Genomic DNA, 19,827 nt, shown 5'->3' on the forward strand with positions numbered 1-19,827 from the left:
TAAAAAGTAAAAATAGAATTTATGGAGTAAATCATTGGGAAGAATGCCTGGCCAAGCAGTTCATAAATATCCAGGTCTCATTCTATTTGGGGTCACAGCCTTGAATTGAATCCAGTATTGAATTGTTGAATTGAGAGCAAAGGATAGAAGTGAAATGTGGTCAGCTCCTGAGAGGAGGGGATAAGCTGCTTTCTGCAGAGAAGTCTTTTTTTCCGTAACTCCCAAGGGATAATATATCTTAAAATGTGGTGGAGGTGGGGCGCCTGGGTGGCAAAGCGGTTAAGCATCTGCCTTCGGCTCAGGGCGTGATCCCAGCGTTATGGGATCGAGCCCCACGTCAGGCTCCTCTGCTATGAGCCTGCTTCTTCCTCTCCCACTCCCCCTGCTTGTGTTCCCTCTCTCGCTGGCTGTCTCTATCTCTGTCGAATAAATAAATAAAATCTTTAAAAAAATACAAAAAATAAAATGTGGTGGAGGTGAACAGAAATTAGAGAGGAGAAAGTAAAATCTGGAGAGATTTTAAAGATTACATATAAAGACTCGGATCATGGTTAAGTCATAATAATGATAATGATAATAATAATAATATTAAAATAATATTGAAGAGTCAACTTGCTAATAGAATTCTCAAGGACAACCACAGTTGCAGGAGCAAACAAAAATAATTTGTGGCTTTCTCACTATCAGGAAATAGACATTCTTCCATCTCGACTAATATGATCTCCAGTGGGGAATGATTTATTTCTCTCGCATTCATGAAACTCTCTTTCATAACCAGGTGTAATGGCTTCTTTTACCTCTATGGGGAATGGCTGATTTATGCATAGACCTTTGCTCAATAACCTTTCTTCAAAGACTGATGCCGTTAAATATGAAAAAAGATGTGAACTTTTTGACATTTTATTTTAATGTAATTTAGAAAACCATGTAAACTGCAAATGGACCTCATGCGGAATGAAAATCACACGCTGATCACCTAAATGATTTTGAATACTATTCATCTTTGACTAATACCTGAAATGTTTTATTGTCAGAATTATGAAAGCCACAAGAGAGACACTTACAAAGTTCATTTCAAAAATACTTTGTAAATACAAGATTGAACATCCTTTTATTTGATCCCCCCAGTTCACGCTTTTAGAAGTTTCCACCTGGAAGTGGGTGCACTGCTACCCACCACATAAAGGAGTATCTTTTTTTACCTAGAAAGTCTCTGAAAGACCACTAACCCTCAAAAAAGACCCTTCAAGGTTGGAGGAAGGGAGAAGGAGAAGGTGACATGAAATTCTTTGACTTTTTCTGTGCTCAGACTTTGCTGGACCTTTTCTATTCTTGTTTGGAGGAGAAGGCCTGAAATTGCACAGACCTTGTCTAGGGTCTAACAGTGATCAAAGAAAGTTAAGCGAAGAGTCCCAGCCTTCTTGCTGTCTTCACTGCTACTGTCTCATACTTTACATTTAAAACAACTTTACTGGGGCGCCTGGGTGGCTCAGTCGGTTAAGCGTCTACCCTCTGCTCAGATCATGATCCCAGGGTCCTGGGGTTGAGCTCTGCAGTGGGAACCCTGCTCAGTGGGGAGTCTGCTTCTCCTTCTCCTTCTGCCCCTCCCCCCTGCTGTGCTCTTGCTCGCTCTGTCCCTCCATGAATAAATAAAAAATCTTTTAAAAAAATAAAAAAGTAAAACAACTTTATTAATTTTATTAACATAGCTATGAGCCATTGATGTGGCTTCCAATGTTGGTCAGACTGGGAAAAACAAACTGCTTTTACTATAGTGTATTTCAGGGAATCTTAACACCTGGTGTTTGATTGAAAGAGAAGGGCATGTAAACTAATATTTCTCCTTCAAGGAGGGTACTATGAAAGATAAAATATCTCTTTTTAATTTTCAGTGCAGTATGTTTATTTTCAAGAATTGGGGTGTTAAGGTTTGTACCTGAAGGATTTAGTTTTTCAGACATGTCAATATTGACATTTAAGAACTAAAATGTATCGAAGATTATTAATCTGTTCTTCATTAGACAGACAAGGCTTTTTGTTTTTGCTTTTGCTTTTTAAAAATCAGAGTTCCAACATTCATATGCCAATATTTCAGACAGTTTCACTCATTAATTCATTCTTATTAAATAGTTTCTCACCCAAATCAAATGAAGAATTGTGCCCATAGTCTACAGTGAAATAAGCAATACAAAAATTTATTTATCAAATATATATGTATATATAAGGTGTCTCTATATAAAGTGTCATTACTATTATCAGGTGTGTACAAATCTGTAGATACCTGATAAGAGTAATAACATAATAATACTAGCCATGTTAGCTGGTTTCTTACTATGTGTCAAATACTGTTTTAAACACTTCACATATATTAATTTGCATCACCCTCACAACAACCTGATGAGGCAGACATTATCATTGCCCCTGATTTACAGCTGTGTAAACTGGGGGCAATTAAGAAATGTGTCCATGGTCAGTGAGTATCAGAATCACAATTTTAACCCAGGCAGTCAGGCTTTAAAGCCCACACTATTAAAAACTGTCTTCTCCAGCCTCTCAGATACAATATAGGAAGCACTAAACTTCATTTAAAATGCAGAGAAATATCTGTGGAAATGGAGAGGGAGGCAAGATGTCTTCCAGCTGGGGGGCTAATGGAGGAAGGGAGGATTTCAATATGGCTTTCTTTGACAAATAGGTAGCATCAGGGTAAACTGAGATGAGGAAAAGGAATCCCAAGACAAGAAACAAGGTCATCAAAAGAAGCAAAAGAGGCTGGCTAGCTGTACATTTTAGTAGGAGTTGAGGGTACATGGAGAGGAAAAAGAAGAAATAAGATTAGAAATTGAGATTGGGAGCGCATTCTGGAGAGCCAGGTGAAGTCATGTGCAGAATATTCTGAAGGGTTTGAGAAGTCATAAAAGGTGTTTGAACAGAAGAACCATATATTCTTTCATTCATTTGACAAATATTTATTGAGTGCCTATCATGTGCTGGGCGCTGTCTTCGGTAATGGGAATATACAAGGGAATAAAATCCCTCCCTGCATGAAATTTCTAATCTATTTACAATCCAAGATATACCTTAGGAAGCCTCATTTGAAATGGCAATCTGCAAGCTGGACTGGAGCCATGCAGTGGGCAGAAAGGAGTGGAGAGCCCTAACACGTCCTAGGAGCTTGCATTCGAGTAGTGGTTAGGAGACCGGAGAGAAAGCAATGGGTGCAAAGGCTTTGGGGGAGGGGGTGGGTAAAATTGATACGGAAAATGAACTAGAAAGTAGGGCAAGTGAAGAGATGTAGAAAGGACTATTTGGTTTGAAATCTTTTCAGATCATAGTGTAATGAATGGTGGGAGAGGAGGTGAAGACCTGGTATCCAAGTGATGGCCCAGTTGAGTCACATTGAGTTTCTAATGTCTGTGAGACATTTGAGTAAGAAATGGCCCCCATATAGTAAGAAATACAGGACTGATACAGGAAAGAGGTAAAAATCTTCAAATCATTGGATTAAAGAAGGGTGAAAGACAGTTGCTAGTCTAATACCTACAACACGAGCAACGCTTAGTAACTACTGACCAGAGAGAATGAGACTAATGGAGGCAGAAAAGACAGACCAGAATTGGTCCTCAGTAAAGAAAGAAGAATGACGAGAATGAAACTAATAAAGGCAGAAAAGACAGACCAGAATTGGTCCTCAGTAAAGAAAGAAGAATGAGTAGAGAGGTAGGAGAAAATTAGTAGAACACAAGACCCCAGCAAGTCAAAAGGTGAGACGTTTTCCCAGAAACTGTGGTGGGCAATAATCACAAGTGATGCAGAGATTTCTAGGGCAGGAAACACTTGGTGAAAGCATTTGCATTTGGAAGTTATGGTGGTTTCATAGAGAAGCATTTCAGTTGAGAGGTCAATGTCGAAATTAGACTGAAAAAGGTAAAGGGAAAAGGGACTTTTAGGAAGTAGGTAACCCACAAATTCCTATTAGGTGAATTATTTGAGACTTGCTTATGGTTATCTTGAGTCTTTGCCTGGAAGGCTCAGTCAGTTTAGAGGAATGGGCAGGGGAGTAAGGTGACTCGAGGGTCAGAAGGTCAAACTTAGGTTCAAAGAACTGACTTCTCTGTATATAGTGGTATCACCTTAGCAGAAGTTACCCAACCTCTCAGAACTTTGATCTTTGTCATCTGTAAGAATGGTACAATGATATTACATCATGGAAGCAAAGCACCCAGTACGTTGCCTGGCACATAGTATTTCTTTTTTAAAGTGGGTTATTATCATTATCTATCCCAGTAATTAGATGCATACATTGTGTTATTCGTCCCAGGAAACTAAACATTTATTTCATAGGCTTTTATTTTTAATTATTTCCCCCCCCAATCTGGTGCGATAAAACTCACAATAATTTTCAAGGAAGGGGCATTAGCTATATTACTGAATCTCTTTAATTTTACCCTCCTCAACAGAAAACAATAATCATACCAATACCAGAGGTTTTCAGTGAGAATATTAGAAAATGAAAGTAAAAGTGCTTTGTCAGTTATAAAAAATTAAAAATTTAGCAATCATTATTCTCATTATTTAATATAACATTGATCCATTGATTTTAAAGAGTACAATATTAGTTTTATATATTCAATTGGACTTTTGTCTAATGGTAATTCGTATCATTAATAAAGATCTTTCACTTGAAGAAAGCTTTCTCAAAGTGCTTTTATATTTATTACCTTATAAGATCCTCACAAAAGCTCTGTGAGGAATAAAAGACAATGGTTATTAGGGGCTATCAAAATTGACTTTTCAGTATACACAGTGTCCTCTTTCCTACATGGGCCTTTCTTTTGTTTTGTATATATAAAATTACAGAATCCTAGAACTGAATTATAAGTTATTCAATTTTCAGAACAACAGGTTCTAAAGTTTTCAATACATTCAATGAACATGTTAACATACATAAGAGACCATGGTAACGTGCTCTGGAATGTTATAACCTCTATAATCAAGTGACTATATTCATATTGCATTAAATTCATTGTTTTCCCATCATTGGGCAAAGATGAATTCTTATTTTCTATATTTAGTCTTCTTTTCCATAAAAGATAAAACACCAATCTTAAACATTTGTCCTCATTGACTCCCTCTTCTAAGCTTTGAATTATTTCACTATTTCTTTTTGGATTATCTCCATGATCTATAGGAATTTGACGGTCCAAACCTGGAGCATGAGAAAGTTCTGAATGTGGTAAGATGATAAGCATGGGGCTCTTGAATCTATTCCTGAGCACTACAATTCATAGTTCTGTGAACGTGAATGACCTTTTTATAGTAGTTACATGAGAATAAAAGGAAAACATATAATCTGCCATGCTCATGTAAGAGAAGAAACAAACTGCCGTCATTGGAAAGTTTTTCAAGATCTTGGATTCGTTACCCAAATACTTTTACTTTTTCCAACGTAGGAGTTTTACACCAAAGCTTTGCAACTTTTTCGAGGTTAAACCATTAAAAGTGTCCCCATAGCTGTGCCCCTTTGAATAACATAGAAAATGGCATCGCTTAATACTAATTCTGTGCTGGAGTAAGTGGTATTTTGGTGACCTCTGGGTGTATTTCTGAATGAACTGTGGAGAAAATCAAGTCATGATTCATGTGTAAGATCATGCATTTCTCTGGCTACCATGTTAATGTTCTTCATGTTTGTATCTTCAACCTAGAAGCTGTATCTCCTCCAAATTCTAGATCCACATTCACAACTGCTTTAAGGAGGTGAGAATTTCACCTCCGTGACTCACAGACACCTCAAAACTGATGACATTCTTGACTTCCCTTCCCACAATTGGCTGCCGTCTTGAATTCTACGACTCTGCGAAGGCCCACAGTCATGCCAAGTGGTAAGCAGTCAGTGATTCCTCATCATACCTCACGATGCTCCCTCACCTCATGTCCCATAATGTACATGACACTGTTGACTTTCACCTCCAAACAGCTCCCACATTGGTTTCATTTGTTCAACCTCAGCACCTTCATTATTATTTCTTACTTGGAACAGTACAGAAAGAACTTTCTAACTGTGGTTCCTGGATAAGTTTTATATCCTTCAAATTCATTCTCCTCTCAATGACTGGAGTGATCTTTCAAAAATGTAAGTCTGGGTAATCCATTTCCTTGCTTAAAACTATGCTGCAGCTTCCCAGAGACTACAGATGAAGTCCCAACCCTTAAAGGTAGGCGGCAAGATGGATAGAAAGACAGCTTACACATGTTAAGCTCTCTCAACACTCTGCCCCTCGAGAGGGAATTTTACATGTATCCTATTATTTAATCCTCAAAAATCCTGTGAATGCAATGCTCACTGTATAGAAAAAGATAACTAAGACTTAGAGGTTAGGCAACAAGTGGTACAATTAGTGGTATTCCTGCCTACAAGACCCGTACTCTATTCACTATACCCTGCTGTTTTTCTAAATAATTTAGGCCCAGCTGACCTTTCCGACCTTAGTTCTTGCAACAACCATACCCCAGCCATAGAGAAGTACCTTCAGATTCGCAAACTCCCAAAATGTTCAGGACTTTGAACATGTTATTGCCTTTGCCAAAAATTCTCTTTTCAACTTCATATACCTAGCTAAGTCCTAATATATTCTTTTAACATTCTCTGAGCAGAGGTTCTCAACGTTGGCTATACATCAGAATCATGGACATGACATCCTGCCATCAATCCAATTTGAACCTCTATGGGGTGGAACCAAAGAATTAGCACTTTTAAAAGCTCCTCCTCAGGCGCTGGGGTGGCTCAGTGATTTTGGAGCAGGTCATGCTCTCAGGGTCCTGGGATCGAGACCTGAGTTGGGCTCCACGTTCAGTGCTCAGTGGGGAGTCTGCCAGAGATTCTCTCTCTCTCCCTCTCCTGCTTCTCCTCCCCCCTCAAATAAATAAATAAACCTTAAAAAAAAAGCTCCTCCAATATATAAGGAAGATGGGAAAACACTGTTGTAGGTGAGTTTCCTGGGCTCTCTGGAAGGCTTAAGCTTAATCATCTGTTTTCACTAGGCCTGGTCTAGTCCTCTAACACTCATCACACTACTATAATTTGCCCTAGCATATGTATTTTCACCTCTGGAATATAAGCATTCCAAAAGCCAATGTCATATTCCACTACAGAGGCTTTTGAATGTATCCAGTATGCACATTCTCATTCTCTCTCTCTCTCTCCCTCTCTCTCACATACACAGCTGAAACTAAAGTTTCACACACACACAAAAAAAACCCCTGACCCTTACGTAAGAGTGATGGAGTCTGTCATCTCCTGTTCTATTCTGTTAATTTCATCCTTTGCTATTTAAAAATTGTAATGCTAAGCAAAATAAATCAGACAGAGAAAGACAAATACTATATGATCTCTCTTATATCTGGAAGCTAAAAAACAAAACAAAACAAAATTAGCTCACAGATGCAGAGAACAGATTGGTGGTTGTAAGAGGTGGGGGGTGGTGGAGAAATGGATGAGCTGGGGGGGTTTTGTTTTAAAAAATTAAATAAAAGTAAAAAAATAAAAATTGTGGATTGATACTCATTAAATAGATTATACAACCTAATACTTTGTCTGAACTGTGTTTGAAAAGCAACTCTGTAATCATGTTTATGCCAGTCCTAAAGCCACACTAGACACTTAACAGGTGTTTACAACAGATTTCATGGATTAATCAAGGTTCTTAAGGAAATAATATATATAAAAGTTTTACATATCCAAAACAGTAGACAGTCATCACCAGGCCAGAGAAAAATATCAAGATTAACTGTCATATTATTGAGACTCCAAAGTAGAAAGATAAAAAAAGAAAAAAACATATAAAACTCAGTTCAAATTATAGCAACAGAAAGGAATACACAGAGGGTTTCCTTTTCTTAGAATTAGGGATCCTCAGATTACCTCTCTATTCTTAGATGTCCCAAGAAAGATGACAATCCAATTTATTCAGAATACTAATTGTGTTACTAAGATTGCATTCTTCCTTCTTCCTTTGGAATTAACCAGTGGGCCAAGATTTTTTTTGTGCAAAACACTGAAGAAGCTACTTGCCCAATTTCAATAATGTATTAGAAATCTAAGCCTTCTTAATCAATTTACAGGTGCACACTCATGTACAATTCAAAGTTTATCAAACTAGTCTCTCTGGAAATGTTTTCTTTAATAGAAGAGAATTTCATGATGGGGGTGGGGGAGGAGATATGGGTAAAACAAATGAGCTTAGAGAAGAAACTGAGCGTAGAGCTCTGGCCTGAGACAAGACCCAGATCACAGAGGAAGGAATCTCAAATATTAATTGCTCCATAGTTTCTCCTGCTGAGAAAAAGATTCTAATTACACCTTTATGACCATCTCTCCCCACCACATCCCCACACCCACACACCTTCTATATAAGCTGGTATTACAATGATCTCTTAGGGGTGCTTAGAGAATCAGTTAAGATTGGCAGAATTCTTATGGAATATTAGCAAAGATACAGAGTCTTCCCATTTTCAGTTAGTTACCCATGGTTTTATGTTAGAACCTGGAATTGAGGATATCTTTGTTAATTCTCTGGGGCCCAAAGCGGAAATGTTTTGGACACAGGAAGTATCTGATTCAACTACGAATATGGTTTTTCATTTTAAAGATAAATTTGCAATGTAAAAATTCTCAGACTGTCACCTCTCAGGACTCTGTATGATATCCTATAAAAATATATTGGCTTTAAAATTCCAGTTAGACTGTGAGAAATAACACTATTTATAAGAAAAATCTCATCCTGAAGTATAAGGACAATTATAATGTCCTTGCTTTTAGTAAGAAAACTAAATAAGCGTTTTTTTCTAATATGAGGAAGGAATTTTAGTGGCTTTCAGAGTGAAATCACTCAGATTAATTCCATTCAGGAAGCATATGCTTCATAAAACATGTATTCTTATAGACCCCATGAATTGTGATTATTGCTGAGAGAATTAAACATCCTATAAAGTGGATTGTAAATAACAGTGATACTCATTCTAGCAAGAGCTGCGTGGGGGGGGGTCTCCATATATAGAAGAATTGATTGACAGCCATAGAGCAAAAACATACTTGAGAAGGTTTTCATGCCACCCCTCCTCTCCACCCCATATCCATTCAGCAGCACTTGTATGAAGCAAAAACATCAATGCTTTTGGGGGGGCAGATGTATTAGAATCTGCTGGGAGAGCTGATGCTCTGTCTAGGCGTTTGGAGTTTCCTTTTTTAATATGAAAGAATTATTTTCGCTCTACAGCATGAATCAAACAATGAACATAATGCTACCAGCTTCTTCAAACAAAGTGAAAAGGCCTATCATTACACTTTTTTCCTTCACACATATTACAGAAAATTCCTTTTGTTCAAAATAGAAAAAATATCTTCAGAGGGAAAAAAGCAGAGACTTCCATTTAGCTGAAATATTGAAACGGCATGTAATCTCCCAAGATATGTGGTTATATTTACTTTTAAGCTTGGCATTTCCATTTGTTGCTTTTAAACCCCAGTACCTTAATTCAATTCCATCACTTGAAATGTGCCATTAACAACAATAATCAATAGTTTTAGTAGTTTCAAATGTTTTCCATGACATCTTCAAATCTTTCACCAAAAGACCATTATCTGGTCATCTAACTGAAAATCAAAACGGCTATAAATGTCATTTCTATCCATAAAATGTAGTTTCAACCTCAGGCAACTGGAATTTATAGAAAACTCAATATTAACATGGAGGGAATGAGAAAATTTTCTCTGTTTTAAAGTAGTGCTGGGATCTCAGCTAGTCCTATTGTAGTTAAGGGGGAAAATGATACATCTAAGGTTTTCAGGAACTCTAGGGGAGTTTTATATGGCTTTTAATAATAAATACTTTTTATGAGTACTATAGCATAAGCTAAGAAAATGTCCTCTGCATAACTTTCAACTGTTTTTGAAAGGGAGATTAGAGATCTAAACACAAAACGTGGCTTATCCTCCATTCTCCCATAGGAAATATAGTTTAAAAACACGGCAATTTTTTTCTTTAATGATTCAAAATCTTGCAGTTTCTCAGAATTTTCATGGTATAGTAATACAGATAATAACATATAGGAGATACGTGGATGTATCCCGGCCCTCAAACAGACTTGTTCACTAGTTTAAGGGATGTTTTATTAAATCTTTATTATAAAATTATCTCTTGGATTATTCTTTCTTTTCAAAGTAATCTGCTAAAATAATGACTTACATTTTTAATATTTATCTACCACAGCTGATGAGAATACGTGAACCCCATATTTATTAAAATTCTAGGTGGCTTCATGGGTATTTAAAAGAAATACAATTTTATTTATGAAATATCATAAGTCAAATAAGTTACAGCACAACATTTTCTACTCACTCATCTAGGAGTGACCAAAAAGTCTAACTGCATAGTTTTTGCAATCTCAAGCCATGGGACATATCTACAAAGATATAGGCAGGTATTGCTCTAAACGAGCTACTTCCAGTGATCAAACTAACTCAACACACATTGTGGAGGAGTGAGTGAGGTCTGATGAGAATAGAAAACACGAATGAGAAATCTGAGAAGCTATGAATTGCCACTATCGTCAACTCTGTGCACAAGAGCAGGCAAATGATCAAGTATCCTATCAAAACAGAAAAAAAGGAGGAGAAAGAAAATAAGGAAAGGAAGAGAAGAAACATTGCTTATTATGGTCTGGTTATGGGAGTATTTTTCAACCTAGCATACACCATCACTTTTTTTCATCGTAATTTAAATTTATGGAGTAAAGTAGTCCAAAAACTTGATCATATTATCTTGACATTCTAGAGTTTATTCAAGATACTAGTAAAGTTCTTGTATCAAGCCAGGAACTCAAGTATACGTAACGAAACTCCAAAATAGTTCAGAAAATTATATCAGGCACTGAGAATAAACTTAGGCGGCCTCCTTGAACCAAGACGTCATTTAAACAAAACTGCCCTAAACTTCTGTTTTCACTGTTCATGCATATGAAACTTTGCAGCAATAATTTTTGTTTCTTGGAAAAACAATTGTCCAAAAATTGTACGATCATTAACTATGATAAATTTAGCCATCTCATTTTTCTTTTTACAGATCGTGTTGGGAAGAAAGCTACAAAATGTCAGATTAACATTTCAAAATGTATTTGAAAGTAATGAAGGGAAACTGATTCAGTTAGCAACGCTAAATAAAACAGACAATTCATACAGATGCTTTCCCTGTAATATTAAATAAACACTCCAAAATGGCAACTTTTTCCATTTAATAAACCAATCCCTAATTTATTTCTCAGAGCAAAGTTTCTCCTTGGCCAAAGCTCTGGTTTTATGGGCAAGTTTTCCCTGGTCAAAAACACGTACCATGTCGAAGACTGGGGTGTTAAATGATGTACTAAATGGTTTTTCCTTCCCCCCGTGCCTCCTCCCCTCTTGCCCACACACTGCATTGGATCAGGCCATATAAAACAAGCACTTCACTTTGTCCCCAGCCCATCAGTTACAAGGACGGACGCTGTGAATTGTTCACAAGGCTTCACAAGAGGGCAAAGTAGAAGAGCTTTACTTACTTGCCATTGTTTCATCAGCTCTCTTACTCCCTTGGAATCTTCTAGGAGCCTTTCCTTATGGGTGGCATCCTGCAGGACGTTGGCAGTTGTTTCAGCTTCCGTAAGCCAGGCAAGGAACTTTTCCAGGTCCAGGGGGAACTGTTGCAGTAATCTGTGGGTTTCTTCCAGAGCAGCCTCTCGCTCACTCACTCTGCAAAAGAACAAAGGTCCAGATGCAGCTCTCCTCGGTTATCACAATGGTGCACCCAGGGCCCCCCATGAAAAGAGCAAAGATCAAGGGACAAAATTGTAAAGTACCAACAAAGGGGTGGGTTGTTGCTAAAAGTTTTCTTAAAAGCAACAACAACTAGAATAGTGTGTGTGTGTGTGTGTGTGTGTGCGTGCGCATGTAGACTTTGGACAGTTCATATATGAACTTCCAAAAACAATCTTTTTTTTTTAACTTGATAGTTTTTTATTGGTCGATTGTGAAATCTTATTTTCATATGCGGCAAAAGTGTAAGTTCATCTTTATAGGTAAAGCTCCCAAATCCCTACACCATGTTTATCTTTGATGTCACCTGAGGTGGANTAACTTGATAGTTTTTTATTGGTCGATTGTGAAAGCTTATTTTCATATGCGGCAAAAGCGTAAGTTCATCTTTATAGGTAAAGCTCCCAAATCCCTACACCATGTTTATCTTTGATGTCACCTGAGGTGGAAAGTCAGGATTAGGTAGACAAGGAAAAAGGTCAAGAAAATGCAAAGCTAGATGAGAAAGTTGAACACTGGAGGAAACAAGAGAAGGGGACTGGAGGGTAGAGGAGAACAGGGCTAACAAGGAAAAAAACAACATATTTCACAGAAACCATCGTGCAAGATATCATTTTATGTGACACTATTGTGTTCTAATGGTTCTAACTATGGTGTTTGCTTTACATTTCATTATCTGATGGTCACACAACTAAGAATATTCTCCCAAAGAAAAAACTTCTGTGTAATGTAAAAAGTAAAGCCTAAAAACCAGACAGATCTGGGTTCAAATCCCAATATCCTCTACCAACTGTGTAGTATGGCAAGTTACTTATCCTCTCTGAGTTCGAAGTTTCTCATCTTCAATGCCTATTGCTGGGCTGAGAATGAGACGACAATGTGTGTCAAGGTGATTGCCTCCCATGTACAGTTATTACACATTAAGTTTACTTGAACACATTCGTTTGCTTGGCCCACATCCCATTCCCCTTTCTCTAATCTTGTTTTTTTTTTTAATTATTTACTTGAGAGAGAGAGCGCATGCGTGCACAAATGCCCATGAGTGGGGGGAGGGGCAGAGGGAGAAGCAGACTCCCTGCCGAGCAAGGAGCCCAATGCGAGGCTCGAATCCAGGACCTTGAGACCATGACCTGAGCAGAAGGCACGCGCTTAACCAAGTGAGCCACCCAGGTGCCCCCACCCTTCCTCTAATCTTTTAGAAGGGGTGAACCAAATTTCGTAATGATACACAAATCTAAAAAAATTATTCATATTTTTTCTGAACATATGCACACACACACACACATAGACACACATGTATATATAATGCATGTATTGTGGATACACACACATATGCCCTCAGCAAAAATCTACATAATAACAGCCTGGAGGGAAAATTGCCTTTGGCATTAACAGTTCCATCTAAAAAGATTCAGGTAAATTTTGTCTGCAATGAGGAAATTAGTACTCTATTTAAATGCCATATTTGCCTTCTATTACTACACAAACACTTTCTGGGATTAAACAGAAGCTAAAAATGGATTTTAAAAAATTGAACACTTGAATATGATACACACTGCTTGTTAGGATGTGATTGTCAATAATTATGCAAAACTGCAATTTATTTCAGCAGCAACTTTATCATGGGATGTGCAAACCAGGCAATAAACAGCTCCTGCCGAGCCAGCGGCAGCAAAGCCCCCGGAAGAACAGTTTATTCATCACGGGTGAGGTTTTTGCTGAGCCTACAGTCTTCCACAGTGTAGTTTCGGTGCTCACACTGGATAAAAATCTTCTATCTGCATTAACTGGTGGAGGGGAGAATAGGTTTACGAGGATGCAGCTACTGGAAAAAAGGAAGCACTGCACGAAGCTATTTATCAGCCCCTAAACAAACTTGAATGCTGCATAGCTGAAAGGAACCTTGGCGCTCAGGCTGGGCAAATCAGTTAAACCTTGCGTAGGTCAGGGGCTGACCTGGACTACTCGCTCCCTGCTTACCTGGTTTTCAAACTATCAATGGAGGGAGAAAGATCGAAATCATTATTTATTTATCTTTTTATTCAGTATGATTTAAAAGCTCAGAACCATTGCAACAGCACTGAGAATCTTCATGTTATAATCTGGCAGGAAACGTGCAGGTAGAAGCACGTGTAACTTGCTCACATCTGGCCGATTCTGACCTACAAAAGCAGCAATTTTCATCCAGTTCAAGCTAGTATTTCTAGGCTGGCTTGCATATCAGAAATCACTAAGACTTATGCCACCTCCAGCCTAAAATTTGGGATAGAAATAAGCTGTCACATTCCAGAAGACAAGTACAGGGTTGGACGATGACATATTTTCTCACATGCTCCAACTTTATGGGGAATAAAAGGGCAACAATGAAATTCTCAGGGAAGAGTGAAGCTGGGAGAGTTAGACAGTGTGCCTTTGATTATCAGGGTCAACCTCATCATGAGCTGCACAGGTTGCTCCCTTATTCTTCACTGAAAATGCTGCTTACCCTCTGCTTCCAGAGAAAGTAACTAGTAAATAACTTTCCAAGAGTTCTCTGTAAAATACAATGCACATAAATTAGATGAAAGCATTCTACCGAGGCAACGAGACTTCTAGCCAAATCCTACCAGCGAGTTTGCTGCTTTGTAAATTAGGCCCTTAGGGAAGAACAGTAACTCTTGCAGGACAGTAAGGCACCGTTTTCCTCAATGATACCCTCATGCTCGGAAATATTGACAACATCAGGCTGAATCTTTGCTAATTTGGAAAATACGTTAACAAAATTCAATGGCTGTGAGAGCAGAAAATCTCTTCAAATGAGTTCTTTTACAGGCCCCTTTGATCAGAGGTGAGATTGCTGTTTCCTGCCCATGTGGGAGTTTTAAGGCTACATCCTTTCTCCTGAGATCAATCTATGTACACTTAATCCCTAAATTTTATTCATTCCTGAAATGAGTCAAGGGTACTTGTATCTCATATTTGTGTATTCAAAATAGCTCCAGATGTATCTCATACTTTTTAATTTTCCATAACCATACGGCTTTAAGTGGCTTATATGATAAATAAAAAATACATAGAAATAATGAGAATCGCAAAGGCATTTTTAAAAAATTGTTTTAGAACAAAAGTGAAGATCTTGAACATGGATTATTCTGTAAATTCTCCTGTCCAGGTTATCTGATTATAGACCCTGGCAAAAATTTGGCTGAATTTTAAAAGTAACAATGCCCAATTCTAGAAACTACAAATCACTCTTGAAAGACATTGAAGAAGACACAAAAAGATGGAAAAATATTCCATGCTCATGGATCGGAAGAATTAATATAGTTAAAATGTCTATGCTACCCAGAGCAATCTACACTCGATGTGAGACAGGAATCCATCAAAATCCTAGAGGAGAACATAGGCAGCAACTTCTATGACATCGGCCACAGCAACTTTTTTCATGACACATCTACAAAGGTAAGAGAAACAAAAGAAAAAATGAACTTGTGGGACTTCATCAAGATAAAAACCTTCTGCATAGCCAAGGAAACAGTCAAAAAAACTAAGAGGCAGCCCATGGAATGGGAGAAGATATTTGCAAATGACACTACAGATAAAAGATTGGTATCCAAGATCTACAAAGAACTTCTCAAACTCAGTACATGGGAAACAAATAATCAAATCAAAAAATGGGCAGAAGATATGAACAGACACTTTTCCAATGAAGACATACAAATGGCTAACAGACACATGAAAAAATGTTCAAAATCATTAGCCATCAGGGAAATTCAAATCAAAACCACACTGAGATACCACCTTACGCCAGTTAGAATGGCAAAGATAGACAAGGCAAGAAACAACAATTGTTGGAGAGGATGTGGAGAAAGGGGATCCCTCCTACATTGTTGGTGGGAATGCAAGTTGGTACAGCCACTCTGGAAAACAGTGTGGAGGTCCCTTAAAAAGTTAAAAATTGAACTACCCTATGACCCAGCCATTGCACTACTGGGTGTTTACCCCAAAGATACAGACGTAGTAAAGAGAAGGGCCATATGCACCCCAANGGCATTACATCAAAAGCCAGGGATGTATTGTATGGTGACTAACATAACATAATAAAAAATTATTATAAAAAATAAATAAAAGTAACAATGCCCAGGTACCAGAAATAGTAATAATACTTCAGGAATATAATCTCTGATAGCAGGTAAGTACTTTTTATTGTAACAAATTTTAATTATCAGCTATTCTAGGTTTATGCTAAGAATATGGTGGAGGGTGGGCTGCTATGGTGACTTTAAAAGGTTTTCTTTCTGTTCATAAGGGCACCATATACTATTCTCAAGTACCTAAATATGAGCGGTATGGTCAGTGGTTCTCAAAGTATGACCCTCAGACCAGCAGCCTCAGCATTATCTGAGAACTTATTAGAAAAGCAAATTCTCAAGCCCTACCCTAGACCTACGGGATCAGAAGGTCTGTGCATGGTGTCCAGTGAGCTGCGTTTTCACAAGCCTTCTAGGTGATTGTGATATATGCTAATGTTTTGAGAATCACGGTCACTGGAAACCCACCCAATTTGCCCTCACTTCTGAGAAAGCTGCTGGAGGCAGCTATAAGAGCCTGGCCCCCTTGCTCCAACTCAGAACAATTCGGGAGGATGGCGAAAGGGGTGGGGAGCTGACTGATGCTGTGGTTGCAACTGCAGTGAAGCCCAGCTTCTCCTTCTTCCTTATCCTGCTTCCTTTTCCTTCCCTCACAGGTGTTAGTCCTGACAGCACTCGCTAATAAAATTCCTGCAAGTTAACTGCTTTCTCAGAATCTGCCTTCTGGGGAGACTGATATGCTGAAGTGTCATACTAAATAAGGATTTAAAAAATATACATGCTTAAGAAGTCTATGTGAGAAATATACAACTACTTGCATGGAATATGGTCTCGAAAGGGGACAGGAGCTACTGCACCTTTGTTGCCCTTTAAGAGGGTCTATAGAGGGATGCCTGGGGGGCTCAGTCGGCTCAGCATCTGCCTTCGGCTCAGGTCACAATCCCAGGGTCCTGGAATCAAATCCCGCATTGTCCTGTTCCCTGTTCAGTGGGAAGCCTGCTTCTCCCTCTCCCTCTGCTGCTCCCCCTGCTTGTGCTCTCTTGCTCATGCTCTCTCTCTCTCAAATAAATAAATAAATAAAATCTTTGAAAAAAATAAGAGGATCTCTAGGTAGTGCAGGGTTGCATTATCACCAGTTAGAAGCAAGAATCTATTGAAGGCGCAAAGAGCTGTAGCTGCAAAGCTTAGGAGAACCCCATACCTGCCCACGAAGGAACTCACCCAGTCCCAGTTCTGCACAAACAGGAAGACTCTCAGAAGGCAGAGTCTTCAGCATCTCTGGTTTCTTTTTAAGAGCTGATTATCAATGAGGCAATTAGACAAGTAATACTCTGCTCTGTCACTAAACACCTACACGCATATCTCTATATAAATCTCTAAGACTCCAGATTTTCTATTAGGTTGAATATCAGCAATTTCGTATGGGTCAAGCTAAAACACAAAAGCACACGAGGAAAGAGAAACTTACTATTTCCCCAAGTAAGGCTGTAGAGTTGAATGAATGTGTAGATAATATTCCACTATTAGATACACGAATGGACAATACTTTATTGGAGCACTGTACTGCAGGATTTTATGTGTGTATACACACATGTATAGAATTTTATGTTTATATATATACAAAATCAGAAATGAACGCATTGAATATTTTTAGGGGGAAAAAGGCTCAATCTGACAGAGGAGGCTCTTCTGCCCAGGTGTTTCTTTAAGTGTAACAAAATGAGGAAATTCACAGCTCTCAGTCTTCTGCTAAAAAACACCTCCATCTATGCTTAGCGATTGTCATGGAGTAACCAAGCAAAATAACCCGAATCTCTCCTTCCTGGTTTATTTGCATTTAACCACCATCATTTCCTATGATATTTTTAGGGAATGATTTCAGGATGACAATTTCTTCCCTTTTTTATTTGTTAGATATAGGGCTGAGAGAAGGAGCATCTTAGCAGCACTTGGACTCGGGACCAAAGGTTTCTAGCAACGCCCAGGACCAAATTCAACCTGAAGTTCAATTTCTCTATAGCTGTTAATGGAATCTACTGACTTGCTAGTAAATACATTACATTTTGATTTTTAAAAATCACCTTATATTGTGTTTTCAAGGGACAGCTAGAATTGTATTACCTATGGATATACAGCAGTTTGTAGAAAGGATTCCTTTTAGTCTCTAGGAATCGTATTTGTAGTTGGCACCAATGAGAAGCATGAATCTAAGGAAAGTCCTTCAATAATGCTTGGCCTCGTCCCCCACCAGTACCTTTCCAGCCACAACTCTAACGTGGCTTAGGGCAATAGCTACTTAGAAAATACAGCCACAGAAGCATTCTGGCCATGAGAGGATGTTTCTCTTTTCTCCTCTGCTATTGAGCTATACAGTGAGAAATATACCCTGTTCTTTCAACTATTGACCCAGAATAAGAGATCAAGGCTCAGAGATGTAGCACAGAAAATACATTTTTTAACGCTAACACCCATATAGCTCTTCACATGTTTTAAAATACATTCAGACTTACTCTCTCATTACTTTATAAGGTATTTCCGATTTTTTCTACCTACAGCTGTTTCTCTTTGTATGCTTCCAGTTGGATATTTCATTCCCTGTCAGTGGCTTTAAGCTCTCTACACAGATTATCTTCAAATCAGCACCTCATTCTTATTTGTACATGCCTACCAACATTGCATTAAGTCATCTGTGCATCTCATACATATTACATGCCAGGATCTATGCTCAGTGACGGTGACACCAAAGTCAATGAGGCATGGTCATGGACTTCGGCATTTAATATATTAAATTCTAGTGGAGAAGACAGAGAGGTAAACATTTAACTATACTTACAATGGGATTAAGCCTATAATTCATGAGGATTCCCTACCAGTAACTCGAATGCATTCATGAACTTCGATCTCAATTTGCTTAACAAGTGATAAATCTATCTTTAAACATTTTTCTGGCCTTTTCTCATCAGAGGAAGTGGAGATCGTCTAGCTGGGTTTTATCTGCACATACGGTGATGGATGCTCAAAGTTGGCCTAATTGGATTGATTTTCTTAAAAATAAGAAACCTCTTAGATCTATGGTCCAGGTTGTCGCTGGTTTCATTTTGCTTTTGGTTGAGATTCATTCTGAGAGAACTGGATGACTTTTCCAAAGTCGCACGCAAGTGGCAGAATTTGGATTATAGCCCAAGCCGTGCATCCTAGAAAAGACATTTTTCTAACTCTGAAAATAGATATTGGTGTCTACATCCTCTGATAATCCATTGTAGGAAAAGAAAGAAAAGCGCAGGGAAGGTTATGCCACTGGATCCCCATCTTCATTTGGAGTACAGATTTAAGTATTTGTTACTTTACCATAAGCAGAGTCATTGAAACATGAAAAAAACCCTACACATAAGGGTAGACATGCAAAGATAGCCTCCCATCCTAACCATAGCAGAAAGATCTAGCCAGTGTTTGCTCAAAAAAAAAAAAAAACCACAAAACAAAAATCCATTTTCAACGCAAATTTGCTGGTTTGCTCTTCACCAACATATGAATTAACGAAGTTTTCATCCCCTCTCTGAGGTCTGGTACTAAATTACTCAAATTCTCCAGAGTTAATTGGAAACCGTGACCTAAATGTTCCCAAAGTATAGCTGATTAGTTCTCAGAAAACTCATTCCCATCTTTCCTCACCCCAGACAACACAGGATGACTTTTTAACATGTGCAGACGCAACACACCTACATGAAAAATAGATTAATCCTCTAAACTGCAGCTTTGAAGCTATCTGTTTGAACTTCCTCCAATGATACAGACATTTTAGTAAAAAAAAAAATTATCACATAGACTTTACCTTTAGACACTAAGAGAGTATAGGCATGATCATTCATGCAAGGAATTTTAAAATGCAACATTTCCACACATAGATTG

At 38.2% G+C, this 19,827-nt stretch overlaps 1 protein-coding gene and 1 pseudogene across 9 annotated transcripts in view; one reads left to right on the forward strand and one right to left on the reverse strand.

The window, feature by feature from the left end:
• The window catches only part of LOC117797479, a 104,633-nt pseudogene extending 99,141 nt beyond the window's left edge, over positions 1-5,492 (forward strand).
• The window catches only part of DMD (dystrophin), a 2,070,581-nt gene that overhangs the window by 473,909 nt on the left and 1,576,845 nt on the right, over positions 1-19,827 (reverse strand). For all 9 annotated transcript variants that reach the window (XM_034649821.1, XM_034649815.1, XM_034649816.1 and 6 more), the window contains one exon: positions 11,596-11,785. In XM_034649821.1, the coding sequence (XP_034505712.1) occupies positions 11,596-11,785 (190 nt within the window). The remainder of the gene's footprint in view (positions 1-11,595; positions 11,786-19,827) is intronic.

This window comes from Ailuropoda melanoleuca, chromosome X (assembly GCF_002007445.2).
Source record: "Ailuropoda melanoleuca isolate Jingjing chromosome X, ASM200744v2, whole genome shotgun sequence".
Lineage (NCBI taxonomy): Eukaryota > Metazoa > Chordata > Mammalia > Carnivora > Ursidae > Ailuropoda > Ailuropoda melanoleuca.